The sequence below is a fragment of the Dermacentor silvarum genome, chromosome 4 (assembly GCF_013339745.2).
Source record: "Dermacentor silvarum isolate Dsil-2018 chromosome 4, BIME_Dsil_1.4, whole genome shotgun sequence".
Taxonomy (NCBI): Eukaryota; Metazoa; Arthropoda; class Arachnida; order Ixodida; family Ixodidae; genus Dermacentor; species Dermacentor silvarum.
This window is the reverse complement of record NC_051157.2, coordinates 113,704,167-113,724,894: the sequence shown is the minus strand read 5'-3', so window position 1 is coordinate 113,724,894 and position 20,728 is coordinate 113,704,167. Positions and strand designations below refer to the sequence as shown.

The following is a 20,728-nucleotide window of genomic DNA, read 5'->3' as shown; positions in this document are numbered from 1 at the left end:
ATATGACGGAATACTCTAGTGAATTTCGTGGAAATTATCTTGGTGAATATTTGATACAACAGCTTGCTTTCTGTGTGGTATAAAATATACACCAAGATCATTTGCAATAGAATCAGGTAAACACAACTTCATTCAACCAAGAGAACAGGCTGGCTTCAGGAAGGGATATTCTACGATGGATCAGATGCATGTCGTCAATCCGGTAATCGAGAAATCTGCGGAGTACAATCAACCTCTTTATATGGCTTTAATAGATTATGAAAATGCATTTGATTCTGTAGAGATGCCAGCAGTCATAGAGGCATTGCGTAATCAAGGAGTACAGGAGGCATACATGAATATCTTGGCGAATATCTACAAAGATTCCACAGCCACCTTGGTGCTTCACAAGAAAAGTAGAAGGTTACCCATCAAGAAACGGGTCAGACAAGAAGGCACAATCTCTCCAATGCTATTCACAGCATGCTTAAAAGAAGTATTCAAGCCATTAGACTGGGAAGGCTTAGGAGTGAGAATCAACGGCGAATATCTCAGCAACCTTCGGTTTGCAGGTGACATTGTCCTGTTCAACAACACTATAGGGACGAAACACAACAAATGATCGAGGACCTTACCGGGAAAGTGTAAGAGTCGGAACGAAGTTTAATATGCAGAAGAGAAAGGTAGTGTTCAACAGCCTGGGAAAAGAACAAGGATTCAGGATCATCAGTCAGCCTCTAGAGTCTGTACAGGAGTACGCTTATCTATGTCAATTTCTTACAGAGGTCCCTGATCATGAGAATGAAATTTACAGAAGAATAAAATTGGGCTGGAGTGCATACGGCAGGCATTGCCAAATCCTGACTGGGAGCTTACCACTGTCGCTGAAAAGAAAAGTGTACAATCATTGCATCCTGCCGGTGCTAACATATCGGGCAGAAACTTGGATGTTAACAAAGAATCTCGAGAAAATGTTAAGGAACGCGCTAAGAGCGATGGAACGAAAAATGGTAGGCGTAACATTAAGAGATAGGAAGAGAGCGGTGTGGATCAGAGAGCAAACGGGCATAGCAGATATTCTATATTTGACATTAACAGAAAGAAATGGAGCTGGGCAGGCCATGTAATGCGTAGGGTAGATAACCGGTGGACCATTAGAGTTACAGAATGGGTGCCAAGAGAAGGGAAGCGCAGCCGAGGACGGCAAAATTATAGGTGGGGTGATGAAATTAGGAAATTTGCAGGTGGAAATTGGAATCAGCTTGCGCAAGACAGGGGTATATTATAAGTGGAGATCGCAGAGAGAGGCCTTCGTCCTGCAGTGGACATAAATATAGGCTGCTATGATGATGATCTTATTACCGCATCAAACCAGTGCGCGAGTCATCTAAGTAAAAAAAAAGGAAGAACAAAAAGGTTTAATTTCTTCGCATGTATTGAAGACGATTATTACCACGTACTACTGATGGTATTACGTAGCAAAATGAGCGTGCATGCACGTGACACCTACGCCGCTTTAGTCTCAAAGTATTTTAGCGCTATAACGATGGCTGTCGTTATGGGCTCACTCCTCCAGCTATTTTTGACGTCCGCTGCAGTCCGTAATATAGAATCCAAAATTCCTTGCGTGAAATTACACAAAAAGAAAACAAAAAACGATCAATGCGACGCGAGAATTCCAACTTACGGCCAACACATTCGCAATCCAGGATTCTACCCCCGGCCATGCGTATGCTATGTAAGTGGAGAACACTAACTCTGAAGAGCGCGATCGTGCCAGCAGCTATGCCATATGATTGCTAGCGTTTACTCAACGTCTGTGTAGTGGATAGAGCTGGCGTCCGCTCCTTGTTCGCGTTCCAACGCGTCACTTTTCCAGCCGTAGAGGTGGTCCTACATTAAGTTTTTTTTAGAGCACAGCTCTTAGGCGCCCGTTCCAGCGGCGAGCGTCGGCGTCGTCCCTCGGCGTAACCGAGCGAACGATAACTGCGAAGGATGAAAGTGAACGCGGAGCGCAATGGCAGATGAAAGACGGCGATAGCGAAGAGCACGTGAGGAGGAAAGCGGAGGAGGATGGTATGGCGAAATCGTGAGAAGAAAAGCGTATAGTGCCGCGCAAGACGGGCTTTGCGGCGACGATGGCTACGAGATGACGCCAGAGTAGCGCGCGTCGTCTGTATGGAAATAAAGCGCTGCATGAGCGGAGGCCTGTCTGCGGCGGCTGCTGTGAATCGCGCACACGCGTCACCCACGCGATGCCTCTCGCGATCTCCCGATCATCGAGGCAGTCGCGCCACACGAAAACGAATATACGACTGACACTTTTTACTTCTCGAAAGGAGATTGCTCGCTCACACCTGCGAATGCTCACTTCAACAAACACCCCACGAAACAGTATAATACCGGCCACTTTAGATCATGATCGAGCCCGATCTGGATCGCAATTCTCGACCACGATCGACTGAACAAAGACGCCAATCGCGACTGAGGAATTCGATCCGAATCTTATTTGATCGCGATCAAAAGTGCGCCGTATGACATCCCTAACACGTCTTACTGCATTTTATATTTCTTCAGCTATCGCGTCACGGCTTCGCATTTGTAATTGGGCGAAACTCTAATTTGGGTTAAACTAATTATTCCCTACTGCAATTAGGGTTTCGACTCGTGGTATACTGCGTGACACCGAATCCTGTATCGCAGTGACGAGGGAAACTCGTATTTTTACACATAGCGAGTAACCCGAAGTAAAACAATAAAAGCAGTGTGCGCACTGACCAATGTAACTTCGAAACCTTCCCATAGCCGGAGAAATGACTTAGTGTTTCTAATACCAACTGCATAGAAACAACTGCAGTGAAGCCAAGGAAAATGTAGGGCAAGTCAACTATGAAAAACTCCCTTGATGAAACACTATACTCCCCCAACTATGAAACACTATCCACATTACAGATTAGAAAAAAAAAACAGAAAAAAAACAGCGTGGACTGTAATGCGGGAAGTGTAATAACAATTATTCTCTCAACACTGTGTCGTGCCTTCTCACACATAAATAAAGATATTCTTCCGTGGTTGCTGCATTTAGATTTCGATCGAACTCTAAGCATCGTCTACTTGGATTCTTTGTAATTTTTTTTCGTTTTTTGAACAATAGTAGTTTCAGATTTTATCGTTGCATACTTTATCGCTCCGGTCAAATGTGCTGCAGTGAACGTGCAATGTAACTAATGTCAGTAAAACTAATAGTTAAAAAAAGAAGAAGAAAATAACTACGACGTATTCAGTATTGGTATTGCAGGGCATGTATCCTTGGCTTCAAAGGTTTTCAAGAGAGCTCGAAAATGATATATATTGTTAAAGCTTTTCTTAAGGTGCATAATCATATCAATTCCAAAATACTTGGTTCCCCGTATACAGAGAGAATGTATCGAGCATATATGATGAGACATAAAAATTTTACACATATATACACTGAAAATTATGTAGCAGAAGTGAGTTTGTTCAACTTGCGCAACCGCTGGGCAGGTTGTTTAACCTTCGCGGAGCAGCCATGGCTGCTGGTGGGGGAACTATTCGGAACCGCCACTGCTTGCATTTGTTCTCCCTGTATACTTAAATAAGTGTTAAATAATTGAATGCCAATCGTACAGCAAAGCCATTCGCATTAGAAATTTCGAATATCCCCACACCACTGACAATCGAATCGGGTAGCGCAGCACATTGTCTGGCATTGTAAACGCGGCATAGTAATACGGGAACCAATTTTTGTTGCGTACCTGTATGTAATTGCTTAGTTTGTGCGCGTACTCGAGGCGCCCGTTGGCGGCCGCGCAGTTGGAGACGAACCAGGCGACCATCTTGGTTTTGTTCTGGGCGTAGTCGTAGTCGCGCTTTATCGTCTTCACCAGCGGGTCGAAGAGCACGAACTTTTCGTACGGCGTCACAATATCCGAGTCCTTCCTGCGCATTAAAAGGAAACCAGGAGATCATGCCTGGCGTCACTCCACTACTCAGCGTTTTTGCTGTGTGTGGCATATGTGCCATGTGGCTAACGTGAGCCAAGCTGTTAAACAAAGAAAGAAAATTTAAAGAACACCGTGCAAAATACAATTATAATACCTACGTAATACCTACGGTGTTCGGTCGTTAGAGCTCTGGCGACCGAACACAGTAGGTCTCAAAATCGTATCTTGCACCGGGTTTTTTTTTTTTTTTTTTTGAACAGCTTTAGACTAAAGTTAGCGGGGGCACCCTATGTAGCTCTAATGGATCCTCGAGTCAGCCTATTGAGAACAAAGAAGAGCTCAGTACGTGATACAATACCTTCTGTAGTAAGTTTTTAATTCGTTAGGAATGTCAAAGTGGAAAGAAGTAAGTGTGTGTGTGTGTGTGTGTGTGTGTGTGTGTGTGTGTGTGTGTGTGTGTGTGTGTGTGTGTGTGCGTGTGTGTGTGTGTGCGAGTGTGTGTGTGTGCGTGTGTGTGTGTGTGCGAGTGTGTGTGTGTGCGAGTGTGTGTGTGCGAGTGTGTGTGTGCGAGTGTGTGTGTGCGAGTGTGTGTGTGCGAGTGTGTGTGTGCGAGTGTGTGTGTGCGCGTGTGTGTGTGCGCGTGTGCGTGTGCGCGTGTGTGCGTGCGTGCGTGCGTGCGTGTGTGCGTGCGTGCGTGCGTGCGTGCGTGTGTGCGTGCGTGTGTGCGTGCGTGCGTGTGCGTGCGCGTGCGTGTGCGTGCGCGTGCGTGTGCGTGCGTGTGCGTGCGTGTGCGTGCGTGTGCGTGCGTGTGCGTGCGTGTGCGTGCGTGTGCGTGCGTGTGCGTGCGTGTGCGTGCGTGTGCGTGTAGGCTCCAGCGTGTAGGCTCCCTACGGCAGCCGCGCGCGGAGGCGAAGTTGGACAAAAAACTTTGTGGAGATGGTCGAGCAGCGAAGCTGTGCATTCGCGGCCGCTTGGCTGGCGCAGAAGTCAGCGCCAATGTCTGGAGGAACAGAGGTGTCACGTCAAGCATTGTTCACGGTGACACTTGTTGGCGCGCGTTCCTGACCACTCTGATGGGAATGTGGCCGACTGTCGCACGCTGGACACTGTCCATTGGTATGGTGCCAACACTCACTGGTCTGAAGGCCTCAGCCCACTGCCAGTAAGTAGGTGTGCAACCATTGAGCTCCACCGATGGTCTGGTGGGCCATTTGGTCAAGGAAACCTTCCTTGACCAAATGGCCCACCAGACCATATAGGGTTACCACTGTTCAGGAGCATTACCATCGGAATGGTTTGCGGCCAAGCTGCCTGTACCGCCTCGAACAGTGGGCGTTGCGTTTTGGTCTCATGTTCCTTCTTTTCTTCCATGGTTCCATTTGAGTCGGTTTTAAAGGTCCGACAATTTGGCCTATAGGAGCCCATGTACGGCGGCTAGACGCACAGGCGGGTCGGGGTGGCGCGGCAATAGCACTCTGGTGTGACCAAAACCAGAGCAGCGCTACTTGCCGGGGATGGGACGCGTCGACGTCCACGGGCGACGGCGTTCCTAGCGCGTTTCTCACTACGTGAGCAAGCTCTCGCTGGCGCTCACGTCGGGCGGCTTCTTCCTCAAGAGTATAGTAGTCTTGGTCATTTTCGAAGTATGTAGGTTCCCTAGGCTGCCATAAAATCACTGGAACCTGGAAAGTTCCGCAGCTCTTTTCTCTTCGCCGACGCACTGCCGATTGGTCAGCTACCGTCACATGATCACTTTCCGCCATAGATGGTCCACGCCGCGTAGGAGCGGACGCGCAGACAAAGGCATCGCTCGCACACGCCACGCGTATGAGCCATCGACGAGTTCGGATTTTGCATTTTGTGTTATTTAGGCCATATTAAGCTTTCTTAGACTTAAAACAAAACGAAAGTAAATGCCCGGGTGCTTCGCTTTTGGGTGCAGCAACCGCCGGCAGTCCGGGTATGCGATTTTCGCGATACCAAGCGAAAAGAGTGACAGCAAGCGCCGTGCTGTCTGGCTGCACCGGATAAAGCACGAAAAACTCACTCCCACAAGCTGAATTTAATATGGCAAAGCTGGGAAGCTTTGCATGCGGTACCATCGAACTGCCTAAATGTCATGATGTGATCAAGAAGTTTCTTCACGAGGTTTTTCTTTGCGGACTATGGTTTGCATTGCGCAAGAAAAGCGAGGGGAAGCTCAGAAATATGTAGAACCGGGCAAAATGTGGCTCGAAGAGCGTCGGAATGCAGCCGACAGACAGACAATGAACTTTATTTATGTCAAAAATAACATATTGCAGTGAGAAAACCACTGCAATACAGATCTATTGACCTGTCAATGTTGAATAATAATATATACACTTTTTCGTGTGCTGTTGTTTATTATTGTTCAAAACAACGCCATAGTGGCCCGGATAACTGTTTTAGCAACCCTTTCCTTGTACTGCTGTCGACGACCGTCTATCTTCGTCGAAATCAATCTGTATCAAGCGTTTCGAGCGCAGGCAAATCATTAGCAACGTTATAAAGCGATTAGACCCACGCTTATAAACGATGCGTGACAGCGCTTTATACCTAGTCAGCCTCAAAAATGCTGTGTGACACACGAGCATCTGGTTCGTTTAGCATTTAAAACAGGTGGCGCACAGTTTAATGCTTCACTTTCCGTGTACGTGTAATTTATATTGTATCTAGCTAAGCAAACTATGGTTTTGCTTGTGGACTTCACAGGGCCCACTGCGACAATCACTGAGTCGTTCTTCACTGCAGCAAGCCTAGAAAACCCGAGGAAGAGCTGCTCACGTTTTTCGCAACGTGTCGAATATAGCTATGAGTTAGCTATACGAGGGTAAAACAGTCAATGTAAAACAAACCCGATATTGACGTAGGCCTGCGATGTATAAAATGCTTAAAATACGAGTAACTTTGCTTAATTATGCGCGTTGTTAAGCAATTTAGCATTCTCTTTCGATAGCTTCCCAGCGGGCACAAAACTTATCGGGAAGAACAAACGAACGGACGGCCGCTCGTGCGCCCGTCTGTCGCTTATCTCGCTTCATGCGATTTGGCGCCTGTAAAAATATTCCGATCGTACTTCCCTGTACTGTTTCGCACACATATTAGATGCACCATCTCATTTTTTATCTAAAGGACGATGAAATATGTAGATTTGCGATAATATAAACCGATGAAAGCGAAGCTACATAGCTGAACTGCTGCCGCCCGAGAGACACGTTGGACCAAATCTGGCAACAACAGCACAGTGTTGCTTGCGGGCGCTCTGGCGGTTGCGGTACCAGGTTCCAGTGACTTAAGGCTGGATGGATGGATGGATGCTATGAGCGTCCCCTTTGAAACGGGGCGGTGGATTGCGCCACCAAGCTCTTGTTATTCTTTTGCCTAATGGCCTACCTTTATTTTTGAGAAAACGCACAAATACAAAGAATTCCAAGCATCAAACGTTTTGAACAATTACTGGGAACCCTGTTTCTCTACGTCTCCGTCGTTTGCGGTCTCCCTACTTTTCTGCCACCAAACCTCCAACCTCCTCTTACTAACCTCTATAACGGACATGTTTACTTTGTCCCTGCTATCCTTGAACTGAAGGGCTTCAAGGAGGTCAGAGGAGCCTAGACTTGCAGCTGAGTAGATTCCTTCACATTCCAATAAAGATGTTTCACCGTTTCTCTAGATTTACCACAGCAAGCACATGCGTCTTCATGCTTGGTGTACGTCGCTTTATGACTACGCGTTCTAAGGCATCCTGATCTCGCTTCGAAAAGTAAGGAGTAAGGCTGCCGAGGAGGCGAGCGCCACCTGGATGGTGTTTGTGCAAGGAAGTAACCACAGCACGCCGCTTTATGAATTGTAGAAATGCTGGAATAGGGGTTTGTGTTTGAGTTTCGGCGTAATTAAGAGAATTACGTTTTATCGCATATTCAAAATTACAATCCGACGCTATCACGTCTGTAAGTTGTGGTTAAGTCTACGATTTTTCTGACGGATTTTACTTTGAGGAATTCAATGTTGTTCACTAACACCTTGCGCCACGCGGAGGGCCTGCGCGGTCGGGGTGATTCGGGATAATTATTTCCGCCAACGACGCCGGCGCGCCCACGCCAATACCGACACTGATGCCGGATTTTCTGCGACTCGGGGCCCTTAAAGGGCAGCTGAATCACGTTTCAAAAAAGTGAGCTTTCAACGAATTATTATAGTTTTTCACCCCCTTAATAGCAAATATATAGTTTAACAGGCCAGAAGTCACCACTAGTTGCTTTAATTTAGCAAAAACAAGCTGCAGCGTCTACGGGAGACGCCGTGGGGCGTTTAACGGGCTCTGATGGCAAAGGCGATCGTGGCGTCATCTTAGGTATCGGCGAGGAGCGCGATTCGAATAGAACGCTCACGTGACCCCTGTATTGACATCATCCTCGCGCCCGGTCTTGCGTCGCTATACGCTCGGCGCGCGAAGGGGACGGAGCTTCAACGAAAATTTAGTCCGCGATTGCGGCGTTGCTACGCGCATAATCGAGAAAACAACTGCAGGAGTTTAATTATAGTGTGCCAGCCTTCCAAACTCCTGTAAATCTTCAAATTCGAAAAGCTCTTCAGCTTCCATTTAACGCTATCACGTTAAAATTATAAAACGTTGTCTGTTCACTTCATTTCACATTTCCTTTTCTTTTTTTTTTTATGCTCGCGTCCTGTTGCCAGTTTTCGCCGAGTGTTCACTCCTGTTGAATCGCTCGCGTTAGTGAGGTAAATTGGTGTTCTGTGATTTCACAGTCAAGCGCAGAATCAGCTTTTAATGAATTTTCGGAAAAAAATATTACTAATTCTACCAGCTTTGTAAAATGCAGAAGAACTGTCCCAGCGTTACAGAATCCTCGGTTAACCAATGGTCTACTAACTAGCCTACGTAAAAAAAAAAGATAACCTTTAGCGAAAAGCTAAACAACGCCCGTTTAACATTAGACTCAAAACTCGCTATAAAATCTATTGTAACATCCTAAACAGGCTGCTCAAGGTTGCCCAAGAGAAATTATTACGAATTCAGAATAGCAGAAGCCGGCACCGATACCAAAAGACAGTGGAAAATAATAAATTCCTTCTTGAACCGATCCAGTCAGGATAAACCAATAAGTAAGCTTCATTCATCAGACGCCACGTATACGCAACCAGTAGACATCGCCAATGCATTTAATGAGTTCTTCTGTGACCATACTTTCCATCATACCAATGATACTCAATTAGCATTTCAGCGCTGCTTACAATCATTTTACTTATTTCCAACTCGCCCAGATGAAATAATCAATGTCACTCATCATTTAAAGGTTACAGGAGCAGGTCTGGACGCAATCGGTTCAATTAACATTAAATTAGTAGCTCATCTTATCGCCCGCCCGTTATCTCATGTGACGAATTTAGTATTTAAAAGTGAAGTATTTCCAAGTGAACTGAAGAAAGCAAAAATTATTCCAGTATTTAAAAAGGGTGACCGCTCCTGCATTTCTAATTATCGCCCTATAGCAATTCTTCCTTTCTAGAGCAAAGCTATCGAAAAATGTATTTAAAAGCGCCTAACTAAATACTTCTCAAAATTTAACGTTCTTTCACCAAATCAATTTGGCTTCAGGGTAGGTTCCTCGACTGACTATGCTATACTTTCTTTCACAGATAAAATAAAATGCGCCATAGATGCCGGTTTCTACGCAGTATCAGTTTTTACCGATATATCCAAAGCATTTGACTGAATAAGTCACGTCATCTTACTTGCTAAACTATGGGCAGTGGGCGTCGACAGCCCTGCAGTAGAACATATAAAAAGTTACCTAACAGATAGGCAATAGGCTGTGTATTTTAATTCATTTTCTAAATTCAGAATAAACAATAAAGGGGTCCCGCAGGGGTAAATACTTGGCCCACTTCTATTCCTGCGTTATTTAAATGATTTACCTGGCTGCCTATAAGAAACTGAGGCTTTCCTTCACGCCGACGAAACCACTTTACTTACAACCGATCGTTCACAAACGTCTCTGACTGCTAAGCTAAATACTGACCTGAGCAATATTTTCATGTGGTGCCATCGTAACTCCCTAAAAATAAATCCTACCAAAACGACTTTTATGCTTCTTCACTCAAACCATAGGACACCTGAATTCATTCCCACTGTCAATCTAAACTCTCTTGTCATCAGTGCAGTAAATGAATGTTCAGTTCTTAGTATAATTCTAGATTCTAACTTAAAATTTGCAAGGCATATTGCCTATTTGAAGCGCAAACTTGCTCCCGGTATTAGATTTTTACCTAAAGCTAGGTATTATTTTAGCAAACCAACATTGCTAACTCTGTATTATTCATTTATTCACAGCCATGTCAATTATTGTATTACAGCGTGGCGTAACACATATCGAAGACATTTAGCACCACTACAGCATTTGCATAACCAGGCCATCCGGATATTATCGTTCAGCTCATTCTACTGCAGTGCTTCTGGTATGCTTCAAAACCACAGTCTACTGTCAATAAATAAACTTGTTAAATATAACTTGGCCGCAATGTTATTTAATGTAATAAATGGTCCTCCCCCAGTAAATATATTTCCTGAGGTTACCTTGGTAAACTTGAACTGCACAAGGTTTGCAGCTAACAATAATTTCCTATTCCCACTAATACGTACTAATTATGGAAAACAATCTGGATATTTCACAGCATTGCTTGGAGCAGCCTCCCACTAGATGTCAAGCGCTCTTCTTCATTAGGTCTCTTCAAGAGAACCTTAGTCCCTTTTCTACTAGAGAAACAAAATTGATCACATATCTAGTCTAATCACTTCACTCCGGCTCATTTCTCTTTCGTTTCTTTTTCCTTTATATGATTTACAATTATGTACACAATAAACTTTTTTTCGTTTGGTTTGTTGTGAATGATTTAGCTACTGTCTTAATTGTACTAATAGTTATTGACTTTGTATTATTTCCAGTTTGTACTTAATTTACTTTGCCTAATATTCCACTTAGTGATTACCACATTGCTTAATTTAAGCTATATGTTAGCACAAATGTATATTTTCTGTCAGTAGGTCCCCTTTCAGCTACATGCTCTGGGACCTCCTTCTGTATACTTATGTAAGCATGTATTCCACTTACGAAAGCAATAAACTGAATCATAGAACTATATATAACCACGCCGACACCAACGGCGGATTTTCTGCGACACGGGGTCCTTAACGCTTTCGCGTTAAAACTACCGCCTCGGCTTTCATCTTCCTCCATGCGCCGCACGCGATTTCCCAGCAATTACGTTCGATGAGCACCCGGTGACGTTCGCGACTGGGTTGTGACAATAATCTGCTGCTTGCCCTGGAATGCCTGCAGGGAGCATGTGCACGTCACCTCCACGCATGACGCGACCACATTAAAAAAAAAAGTAAAAGAAAAAAACCCCAAGACCTCGGAAAACTCCCGGTTTCATTTGTGTAGCCACTCACATTGCGAGAAGGCGGCCTTTGTTCTGCGCATGAACTTAAGCGAAACCAGGAAAGACACCGCTGGCTATACATAGGCAAGATGAATGCATATACGACCGAGTGCCCCGTTTGTTTGTATAGGCCTCCGGATTGCCTGCAGACGGAGTTGGTAGCTGCATGCGCAGTCGAAAACTACCGCGTTAGCGGTCGTCCAACATGACGACTACATAGAAAGGGCTATGCCCTGTCCATGTGTACTATACCTGTAGGTGGCCGTCCAGTCGATGCCGCTCGATTCCTGCGAGACGGCCGAGTGCAAGGGGTTCTCGAGCAGGTACACTATCCACCGCTGGTTCCCTTTGCTCGTCTGCGGTGTCAAGCTGTAGCCGTCCTTGAATATGATGGCGTCCGCCATCGCGGCTACGCCTCCGTTGGCGCTCCCCATGAAGACGCGGCACTTGTCCACGGGACACCGGTCACGAAGGAACAGCGCCTGACCACTCAGGAAGTCGTACCAGCTGCCGTCCAGAAGAATGGTCTTCATGGACGAGTCTGCGTTGGCGCACACGTGCTGCTATGCGTACAGCTGTCCCACTTCAGTCGTATACCTATTCGTATACAGGGGGTGTGTTCCAATTCTGGCCAACATCGGAGACAGTCTATACGTCGACAGCTAAGGAGACAGCCGAGACACCTTCGAAGCCTTGTAATGGAACGCGTTTAGAACCGTCTGGAAGACGCATGGTAAACGCTTCTGCGACGAGACGTCACCTCGCGGCGGCAAGGAAAAGTTTTAAAAACCACACATTATTTCTGTATTTTAAGTCCCTGCACCTGGGAACCTATGAAAAAACACGATGCGACTTACATTAAGGGCGTAGGAAAGCGTGTCTAGGTTTTCTTGTGCGCAGACGACCTTCCTGTCGGTTTTTCCAAGCGTACTGCTCAGCCGGCATCTTGTTTGAACAGGAAAGTAGCCTGCATCGTTCGTGACTTCAATGCTGTCTTCGCGAAGCTGTCTATCTTGACGCCTTCGTGAGTGTTGGAACGAGACTTAAGCTGACCGCTGTCCGCTTAGCCGTTTACTTAGCCACGTTTGGCGAGTTTTGGAACACAGCCAGGATCGTTCTAGATAGTTTTCATGTGACGTCACGGAGGCAGCTCTCACCGTTCTAGTACCTAAACATGGCGGCTACGATGACGTGAGTCCACCGTATTATCACGCGCACACTGTTCTGACGGCGTCTGTTTTTCACCAGTGTATCACTGTTATCGTTTGGGCGTTCGACGCAAGACGTGTCTGTCTTGCTGTCATGCTATTTTGTTTCTTGCTTACGCCGCTTCTCTACCGGCTAGTACCCAAAGATGACGTCCGCGATGACGTATGTGCAAAATATCTTTAAAAATGTATACGCCATTTCAGGCGAGACACATATTAAAACTACTGACAGTGTTGGGCCATAATACACGCGTGCCTTTCGGTGTGTGTATTGCGCTTGGTCGGCGCACGTTAACGATATTTTATTGACCTTCGCTCACGTTTACTTTAGGTGTAAATCTTTGTTTGTTTTCTGCCTACAGTGTACCAGTGAACCACTAATTTTTTCCCATAAATCCCCGTTCCCTATGATCATGCTTCAGATAAGCCTGTTTTTCATTTATGATGATTTGCTGCGCATGCGCGGGCCCATCAAGGCTTGCAGTATTCATGAGCGTCAAAAGTTGAGCAATGACCTTACGCGTCTCGACAGCCCACAGTTGTCGGAGGACGTTATTTTAGGCCCTCGGTCCGACACTCAATCGAGTTTTAAGGCCATCCAGGCGTTACTGGACTTCTTTTAAAAAGTGCGGGCCTGGACTGTAGGCTTTGAGTATACCACATTGCTTGTCATATGTTTTGCATCCTCCTCCTCTCGTCCTCGTCGCCCACCATGCGCCTCTTTCCTTCCCTCTTCCCCTTACCTCAACGCAGAGTAGCTGGCTAGAGGAATATGCTTCAGGCCGACCTCTCTGCATTTCTTATCATTAAACTTCTCTCTCTCTCTCTCTGTAATAAATAAATAAATAAATAAATAAATAAATAAATAAATAAATAAATAAATAAATAAATAAATAAATAAATAAATAAATAAATAAGTAAATAAATAAATAAATAAATAATAAATAAATAAATAAATAAGTAAATAAATAAATAAATAAATAAATAAATAAATAAATAAATACTCAACCACTCATAACTGTCTGACTTTTGCACAAAATTTGGTAGGCTAATCTTTCATTGTTAGATGTCCACATTAGGGCTCGGGCATATGTGCACAATTACCCCATGAAGTAGAATAATTGCTCATGCTACACGATGTTACATTGACTTAAATTCTTATTAAGTATTTCCCATAAATACATAAATATTAACAAACCCCTTTACTATCAACACCCTCAAGTCGAGCCCCTTCATGTGCTCTGCTTTCACGGATGCTTGCTTTTTTTTCTGAATTCTCATTTTGTTTAACGTCTCACGGTAACAGATGGGCTTTGAGCAAGGCTGTATATAGCAGAGGGCCCGGATCAATTTTGATCACGTGAGGTTCTCTGACCTGCGTGCAACTGAAGCATAGAACACGTGCGCTTTGGCAGTCAGGCTTCATCGGCATGGAGCCGTAGCGTCAGGGAGTCGAACGTATGACCTCGCGCTCAGATCTCATTTAGGTGCGCCAGACGGTTCTCACGAGCTGCACAGCGTTTGTCATACGTTGCAGGGAGCCATTTGGTAATGCACCGTTCAATATAATGTCAGAGTTATTCAATCTGATCATATATATACATAAGGTACGAGAAGAACCTGCATAACAAGGAACAGACTACGAAAGGGACCCGCCATGATGGCGTAGTGGCTATGCGTTGCGCTACTTACCTCAGGGCGCGGGATAAAATCCCGGCCACGGCGACCCGGTTTTCCATGGGAGCAAAATGCAAAAAAAAAAAAAAAAGCATGTGTACCACGCATTTGGTGCAGGCTAAAGAACCCGAGGTGGTCAAAATTAATTAGGATTCCCCCACTACGGCGCGCCTCATAATCATGTCGTGGTTTCGGCAAGTAAAAACCCCAGAAATTATTATACTATCGAAAGGGAAAATTGGTCATCCGCCAAACAGTATAGCAAGGAAGCTATATCCAGTGAAAACTAATGACATTTTTTTTTTCGGAAAGAAGTCTCTTTGTCGTCGAAGTATTCGCCCTGGTCCCGCGGGTCGCATTTGAACCACAAGGGCACTGAACATGGCAAATCGGTTCCGCGGAAGCTCGCAAAGTGGAGGAGAGCCTCTTTCTGGCATGTTATGACAGAGAGAGAGAGAGAGAATAAAAAGGAAACGTTAAAGGTTCAGCAACCTAAATCTATATTTGAAAAGTATAAGATATGAAAGATTCCAAGCATAAATTTGCTCTCAAAACATCAAAGTATCAAAGTTTCGAGCACTTACCATTATGAATCTGCCTGAGCCCCTGATTATCCGGTATATAGGTCGTGTCTGAAAATCAGTCGATCGAAATAGAGTAATCAGTCATTCAATAGATGATCATTCAATCACCTACGTATCAGTCAGTCAGTCAGGCAGCCAGCTAATGAGTGAAGAAAAAAATTAAGCAGATCTGACGCACATTTTGGAATCGTAGTGAAGCGAAGCTTTGTATGTTTGTGCTTAAAGCTCTCGGGGGATCTTATTTAAATACACGAGAAAGAATAAGTCGTCTTTTCTGAAAACGAGTGCACCGAATTTGATAAGGCTTGGTGCATTTAAAAGGAAACGTTAAAATCTAGTGAGTGCAGGAAGCCGGTGCTGTATTTAGGTTGTCGACTTTTTTTATAGAAATATGAAAATAAAATAATTTCAGAAAATTAAACTATCAAGTTTACAACTCTGTAACTAAACAAATAACACGATATCGCAATTATGTCACCTGCGCCTAATAGCACATATAAAGCGGACGAAATGTATTTAATATACACCAATCTCAAATGCACCAATAATATTTGAGTAGCATTTTTGCAAAACCCTCGTAAACATTGTAACCAATTTATGTAAGATATTACTGAATATCATCAAATTTCTCCGCTTTAGATGATCTAACGAATGCAGTTTGTAGAACTGGGATCTCAGCCTTTGCTGCTGAGTTAAGGATTTGTAAACTTCGTGCTTCCGTCCGTTCTTTTTTTTTTTTTAGCTTACCGATTCACGGCATTTTTGTAATAAAATACGGGACCAAACAAAGTTTTGCTTACGCAGTCACTAGAATTTAACTTTCTTTCTTGAATGGAACAAATTTCGTTCAAATTTGCCCAAGGGAAGGTCTCATAAAAGCACTTCTGCGTTTTTACATGTACGTATTTGAATAGGCGGCGTCAGAGTTGGCCCCGAGCTAAAGCTTCCTCTTAAGTCTATTGATGTCAGCCGTTACATTGGCGCACATGCTTACGCGTTGGCTTACGACATGAGTTCACGAGATGTCGATGTAATGCCATATATTACATCCCATAGATTACAACATGTGCGGCAAACGTTTACGTACGTGTTCAGCGAACGCCTCTTCGTGGCTCCCGCTTGCTCGTCACTACGCACTTCGATCCCGTGACACACGCCCCGACACCCAAGTTGTTAGCCTGCTGCGGCGTTGGCGGAACGTAAAGCGGCATGTTCACTTCTGTGAATGTGTCAGCGCCGACTCTCGCTGCTTCAGCCATGCCTCTGTGAGGTAGCCGCGCATCTGCGACGCTGTTTCGACCAAGTTTCCGACGTGCCCTCTGAGAGAGTCGAAGAGGAGGATGTAAGTTCCGGAACTATCGTGGGCGTCTGTTCACGTGGGAGGGCGCGAGCAGCGAAACAAATTATCGCTAGAAGCCAATGGTTCCTCACGTTGACAGGGACGACTATGCAGTCCTTCATGAACGCGTCCACTGCAGGTGCGTCCACCTCCTCACACGCTCACGACGTAGCGCTGCCACTGACAGCTCTGGCGTGGTAAGGCTTGAAGCGCCGAACGTAAAGCGGCATGTTCACTTCTGTGAATGTGTCAGCGCCGACTCTCGCTTCTTCTTCCATTCCTCTGTGAGGTAGCCGCGTATGTGCGACGCTGTTTCCTCCAAGTTTCCGACGTGCCCTCTGAGAGAGAGAGTCGAAGAGGAGGATGTAAGATCCGGAACTATCGTGGGCGCCTGTTCACGTGGGAGGGCGCGACCAGCGAAACAAATTATCGCTAGAAGACAATGGTTCCTCACGTTGACAGGGACGACTATGTAGTCCTTCATGAACGCGTCCACTGCAGGCGCGTCCACATCCTCCCACGCTCACGACATAGCGCTGCTACTGACGGCTCTGGCGTGGTAAGGCTTGAAGCGCCGAACGTAAAGCGGCATGTTCACTTCTGTGAATGTGTCAGCGCCGACTCTCGCTTCTTCTTCCATTCCTCTGTGAGGTAGCCGCGTATGTGCGACGCTGTTTCGTCCAAGTTTCCGACGTGCCCTCTGAGAGAGAGAGTCGAAGAGGAGGATGTAAGATCCGGAACTATCGTGGGCGCCTGTTCACGTGGGAGGGCGCGACCAGCGAAACAAATTATCGCTAGAAGACAATGGACAGCTCTGGCGTGGTAAGGCTCGAAGCGCCGAACGTAAAGCGGCATGTTCACTTCTGTGAATGTGTCAGCACCGACTCTCGCTTCTTCTTCCATTCCTCTGTGAGGTAGCCGCGTATGTGCAACGCTGTTTCGTCCAAGTTTCCGACGTGCCCTCTGAGAGAGTCGAAGAGGAGGATGTAAGATCCGGAACTATCGTGGGCGACTGTTCACGTGGGAGGGCGCGACCAGCGAAACAAATTATCGCTAGAAGCCAATGGTTCCTCACGTTGACAGGGACGACTATGTAGTCCTTCATGAACGCGTCCACTGCAGGCGCGTCCACATCCTCCCACGCTCACGACGTAGCGCTGCTGCTGACAGCTCTGGCGTGGTAAGGCTCGAAGCGCCGAACGTAAAGCGGCATGTTCACTTCTGTGAATATGTCAGCGCCGACTCTCGCTTCTCCTTCCATTCCTCTGTGAGGTAGCCGCGTATGTGCAACGCTGTTTCGTCCAAGTTTCCGACGTGCCCTCTGAGAGAGTCGAAGAGGAGGATGTAAGATCCGGAACTATCGTGGGCGACTGTTCACGTGGGAGGGCGCGACCAGCGAAACAAATTATCGCTAGAAGCCAATGGTTCCTCACGTTGACAGGGACGACTATGTAGTCCTTCATGAACGCGTCCACTGCAGGCGCGTCCACATCCTCCCACGCTCACGACGTAGCGCTGCCACTGACAGCTCTGGCGTGGTAAGGCTCGAAGCGCCGAACGTAAAGCGGCATGTTCACTTCTATGAATGTGTCAGCGCCGACTCTCGCTTCTTCTTCCATTCCTCTGTGAGGTAGCCGCGTATGTGCAACGCTGTTTCGTCCAAGTTTCCGACGTGCCCTCTGAGAGAGTCGAAGAGGAGGATGTAAGATCCGGAACTATCGTGGGCGACTGTTCACGTGGGAGGGCGCGACCAGCGAAACAAATTATCGCTAGAAGCCAATGGTTCCTCACGTTGACAGGGACGACTATGTAGTCCTTCATGAACGCGTCCACTGCAGGCGCGTCCACATCCTCCCACGCTCACGACGTAGCGCTGCTGCTGACAGCTCTGGCGTGGTAAGGCTCGAAGCGCCGAACGTAAAGCGGCATGTTCACTTCTGTGAATATGTCAGCGCCGACTCTCGCTTCTCCTTCCATTCCTCTGTGAGGTAGCCGCGTATGTGCGACGCTGTTTCGTCCAAGTTTCCGACGTGCCCTCTGAGAGAGTCGAAGAGGAGGATGTAAGATCTGGAACTATCGTGGGCGACTGTTCACGTGGGAGAGCGCGACCAGCGAAACAAATTATCGCTAGAAGCCAATGGTTCCTCACGTTGACAGGGACGACTATGTAGTCCTTCATGAACGCGTCCACTGCAGGCGCGTCCACATCCTCGCACGCTCACGACGTAGCGCTGCTACTGACGGCTCTGGCGTGGTAAGGCTTGAAGCGCCGAACGTAAAGCGGCATGTTCACTTCTGTGAATGTGTCAGCGCCGACTCTCGCTTCTTCTTCCATTCCTCTGTGAGGTAGCCGCGTATGTGCGACGCTGTTTCGTCCAAGTTTCCGACGTGCCCTCTGAGAGAGAGAGTCGAAGAGGAGGATGTAAGATCCGGAACTATCATGGGCGCCTGTTCACGTGGGAGGGCGCGACCAGCGAAACAAATTATCGCTAGAAGCCAATGGTTCCTCACGTTGACAGGGACGACTATGTAGTCCTTCATGAACGCGTCCACTGCAGGCGTGTCCACCTCCTCACACGCTCACGACGTAGCGCTGCCACTGACGGCTCTGGCGTGGTAAGGCTCGAAGCGCCGAACGTAAAGCGGCATGTTCACTTCTATGAATGTGTCAGCGCCGACTCTCGCTTCTTCTTCCATTCCTCTGTGAGGTAGCCGCGTATGTGCGACGCTGTTTCGTCCAAGTTTCCGACGTGCCCTCTGAGAGAGTCGAAGAGGAGGATGTAAGATCTGGAACTATCGTGGGCGACTGTTCACGTGGGAGAGCGCGACCAGCGAAACAAATTATCGCTAGAAGCCAATGGTTCCTCACGTTGACAGGGACGACTATGTAGTCCTTCATGAACGCGTCCACTGCAGGCGCGTCCACATCCTCGCACGCTCACGACGTAGCGCTGCTACTGACGGCTCTGGCGTGGTAAGGCTTGAAGCGCCGAACGTAAAGCGGCATGTTCACTTCTGTGAATGTGTCAGCGCCGACTCTCGCTTCTTCTTCCATTCCTCTGTGAGGTAGCCGCGTATGTGCGACGCTGTTTCGTCCAAGTTTCCGACGTGCCCTCTGAGAGAGAGAGTCGAAGAGGAGGATGTAAGATCCGGAACTATCATGGGCGCCTGTTCACGTGGGAGGGCGCGACCAGCGAAACAAATTATCGCTAGAAGCCAATGGTTCCTCACGTTGACAGGGACGACTATGTAGTCCTTCATGAACGCGTCCACTGCAGGCGCGTCCACCTCCTCACACGCTCACGACGTAGCGCTGCCACTGACGGCTCTGGCGTGGTAAGGCTCGAAGCGCCGAACGTAAAGCGGCATGTTCACTTCTATGAATGTGTCAGCGCCGACTCTCGCTTCTTCTTCCATTCCTCTGTGAGGTAGCCGCGTATGTGCGACGCTGTTTCGTCCAAGTTTCCGACGTGCCCTCTCAGAGAGTCGAAGAGGAGGATGTAAGATCCGGAACTATCGTGGGCGACTGTCCATGTGGGAGTGCGCGACCAGCGAAACAAATTATCGCTAGAAGCCAATGGTTCCTCACGTTGACAGGGACGTTCCTCACACGCTCACGACGTAGCGCTGCTACTGACGGCTCTGGCGTCGAAGCGCCGAGACCAATGGCGAGGCATGCATAAAAAGGAGGGTCGAAGAGCTTAGTGGCGTGGCACAGTTCTTCACTGAGCAGTCACTTCGTAGCAGCCATGGAGAGCAGACGCGTTTACTTCTTGCTCTTCTCATCGAGAAGTCTAACGGCGCCGGCGTGGTCGGGACTCCGCGCCGACACGACTGCATTACCCCGGTGACCCGAAGACTCCGCAGCATGGAAATCGTCGTGGAAGGGGACACCATCACCGACGAATAACTGAACGACGGCAGTTGGACCACTCTCGACACGCAGCGACGATATGCCCGACGTAAGACTGACGTCGAGACGCAGCCAACCGCTGAAGAGAACAAAGGGACGCCAAGTGGAACGCCGAGCAGCGCGCCGAGATATCGTGCTCGCCCGCCGTCGCTACCGAAGACCCCTACCGTAGATCCAGGCCGGATACTAAAAGATCATCATTCGCACACAGTGTGGGCGAACCGGCTATCATACGGCCCAGCCAAGATTCTGCGTACAGTCTGTGCGACCGCCCAAGCTAACCAGGATGAATCGGTGCAAGAAATCAAGTCAGAGTACACCCTACTGGCTCCGGCTGTTTCGGCAGCGCTCATTGGCTGAGGCGAGCTCACGGGCTGAGTAGCTGTCGTCTGCTCGACGCACCGTCGTTGTTGCGTCGTTTGCATTCTTTCCGCCGCTCTTTTTCCATTTTATTTACAATAGATCGGTGGGGAATAATATCAGTGTTACTGGTACCGAGTATCCGCCTGTCAAAGCTCCATGCCGCTGCGGTAGGGTATCCGACGCGACAAGCGTCCCGCCGGCGCGCGGGGCCTCTC

General features: G+C 47.4%; 1 protein-coding gene across 1 annotated transcript in view; it reads right to left on the bottom strand.

The window, feature by feature from the left end:
- LOC119450512 (glycoprotein 3-alpha-L-fucosyltransferase A) overlaps positions 1 to 20,728 on the bottom strand; it is a 43,354-nt gene that overhangs the window by 2,374 nt on the left and 20,252 nt on the right. The window contains exons 4-6 of the mRNA XM_037713994.2: positions 14,899 to 14,946; positions 11,682 to 11,970; positions 3,756 to 3,939 (exon numbers count right to left, since the gene is read on the bottom strand). Of these exons, the coding sequence (XP_037569922.1) occupies positions 3,756 to 3,939; positions 11,682 to 11,970; positions 14,899 to 14,946 (521 nt within the window). The remainder of the gene's footprint in view (positions 1 to 3,755; positions 3,940 to 11,681; positions 11,971 to 14,898; positions 14,947 to 20,728) is intronic.